Source organism: Zingiber officinale, chromosome 6A, assembly GCF_018446385.1.
Source record: "Zingiber officinale cultivar Zhangliang chromosome 6A, Zo_v1.1, whole genome shotgun sequence".
Lineage (NCBI taxonomy): Eukaryota > Viridiplantae > Streptophyta > Magnoliopsida > Zingiberales > Zingiberaceae > Zingiber > Zingiber officinale.
Genome location: NC_055997.1, coordinates 140525372 through 140527584, shown reverse-complemented (window position 1 = coordinate 140527584; position 2213 = coordinate 140525372). Strand labels below are relative to the sequence as shown.

Here is a 2213-nt window from a genome sequence, read left to right as displayed (position 1 = left end):
TAATTTGTATCAATTTATTTTTATTTTAAATAATTAAATCGTTCCGTATTCCTTGGAGTTTTAAATATGACCGGACCGAGCAAGCTCCAATGGCAGCTCCAATGAAAGTCACCGGCAAGTGGTAGGAAAACTGAAGCCAGTTTCCAAAAACTACCCTGGATACGTATTGATTCAACGTGCCACGCTCCCCACCGCTTTCTTCATTTTGCGAAATATGTCTACATCCAAATTACTATATATATATATATATATATATCCCCAGTCTGCTTGACAGGGAGAACTAAAAGTCAACGCCGCTAGCCCGCCCTCTCTCTTGGCCTTTCCGACGTCTTCCTAGCTTCCGAAAAAGCCTCCGTCTCGCTTTGCACGTGGCGGAAGCATGACTAGGTACGCAATAGGCCAATAGCTCGAGCTTGGTGATTAATTAGCTTCTGTACGATGTGGTCGTCCTCGCCGTGGGTGGCCGCCGAGGAAGAGTGGGATCTCGGCGCGGTGGTGAGGGGTCGCCGTCCTTCGTCGACGAGGCTGGATGAGGCGGAAGCGGGTAAAAGTGGTTCCTTTTCGGGTTTCCCGGATCTGCTCCAGAGACGGGATGGGTTCCAGGAGCTGGAGGAGCTCTACAAGCCTTTCTTTTTCTCGAAAAGTCAGCAGAAGCCGCTGCAGCTGCGATGGAGTCCTCCGGCGTCGTGGCTTTCCCCCGCCAACGTTTCAACCGCCGTCGTAGGGTTTCCGCAGCCACATCCACCATCCCGGCAAGTTCACCGGCTGCCGCCTCAGATTCCTCGTTCTAAAAGAAGGTTCACGTAGTTCTTCTTCCAATCTGCATTTGTTTCTCGTTCATCAATCAGATTGAACGAGCGAACTTTGATCTAAAAATTGGTTAACTTTTTATTCCAGGAAAAACCAGCAGAAGAAGGTGGTTTGCCAGGTGCCGGCCGACGGGCTCTCCGCCGACGTGTGGGCGTGGCGAAAGTACGGCCAAAAACCCATCAAGGGCTCTCCTTATCCTCGGTAAGTAATATAAACCTCTGTCTCTCTCTCTCTGTTATTATGGCTTCGAAGCGAGCAAGAAGAATGGAAGCTGCTTTTGGTTGGGAAAGCAGGGGATACTACCGTTGCAGCAGCTCAAAGAGCTGCCTCGCTCGAAAGCAGGTGGAGCGAAGCCGAGTTGATCCGGCCATGTTCATCATCACCTACACCGCTGAGCACAACCACCCTGTGGCCACTCATCGCAACTCCCTTGCCGACAGCACCCGCCACAAATTCCCTTCCCCTGCCTCTGCATCCGCCGTCACAGACGACAGCACCGAGCCCTCATCCGCCAACCACCCATCCAACCCCCCGTCAGTAGGTCTTTCCCCGACCACCCCGCTCGCCGTCTCCATGGACGACGAAACCCTCCGCCGCCGCTCGGAAGACGCGGAGGGCGGCGACGAAGCGGATGACGACGAGGAAGAGGCTGAAATGCTACTGGACGTGGAGGGCACGGACGTAGACGATTTGCAGCTTGTGGGCGGAGCTGCCTCGCCGGATGCGGAGGCCTTATTCGACGACGAAAGCGCGCTGGGGGATCACCATTTTCCGCCCGCATGGATTCCGTACAGCAGCAGCAGCAGCAGCAGCAGCACGGCCACTGCAGCCAGCAGCTGATGCCCCTCCTCTGTTCGTTCTTTATCCGACACATTGCAGACACAACAGGGCCGCAGAACCAGCCAGAGAGAAAGGAAGACGAGGGAGAAGGCATCATCTTGTCCATTCATTTCCCTTCAACACCTCCTTCACCGTGGGATTTTCCTGCCTTGTCTCTTTGTGGGACTGTACATGTCGTCACATATTCGTTCTTTTACTTCTCATGATGATCTTCTATCTCCTTGGGATTCAAAACTTTATTTACATTGGCTTTTCCAGTTGTAAAACAGGTGATTATGTTCTACAATTCCTCTTGGGAAGGAAAATAAATTATGAAGTTAATTTATAATTCATTATCAAATGGCTTAGGGATGGATCCGTTTATAGTCCATCGTCAAATTTTTGTTAGGGATGTTTAGTTTATCGTCAAATTGATCAAGGATGAAAGAATTTTTTTCTGAAAATATGCTTCTGCACAGTGATATAATTCTTACGCCATGGTCCATTTCATGACAGGTAAAAGGGAGATAAATTATGATACCCAGCCATTAAGTGATAGAATTCCAGTATTCAATTACGTAGTG

At 50.2% G+C, this 2213-nt stretch overlaps 1 protein-coding gene across 1 annotated transcript; it reads left to right on the top strand.

Moving 5' to 3' along the window:
* Positions 1 to 271: 271 nt before the first annotated feature.
* LOC121998346 (WRKY transcription factor 22-like) lies at positions 272 to 1982 on the top strand. The gene is made up of 3 exons (XM_042553246.1): positions 272 to 797; positions 898 to 1011; positions 1104 to 1982. The coding sequence occupies exons 1-3, from the start codon at positions 439 to 441 to the stop codon at positions 1648 to 1650; spliced, it is 1020 nt and encodes a 339-aa protein (XP_042409180.1). The 5' UTR covers positions 272 to 438; the 3' UTR covers positions 1651 to 1982.
* Positions 1983 to 2213: the final 231 nt, after the last annotated feature.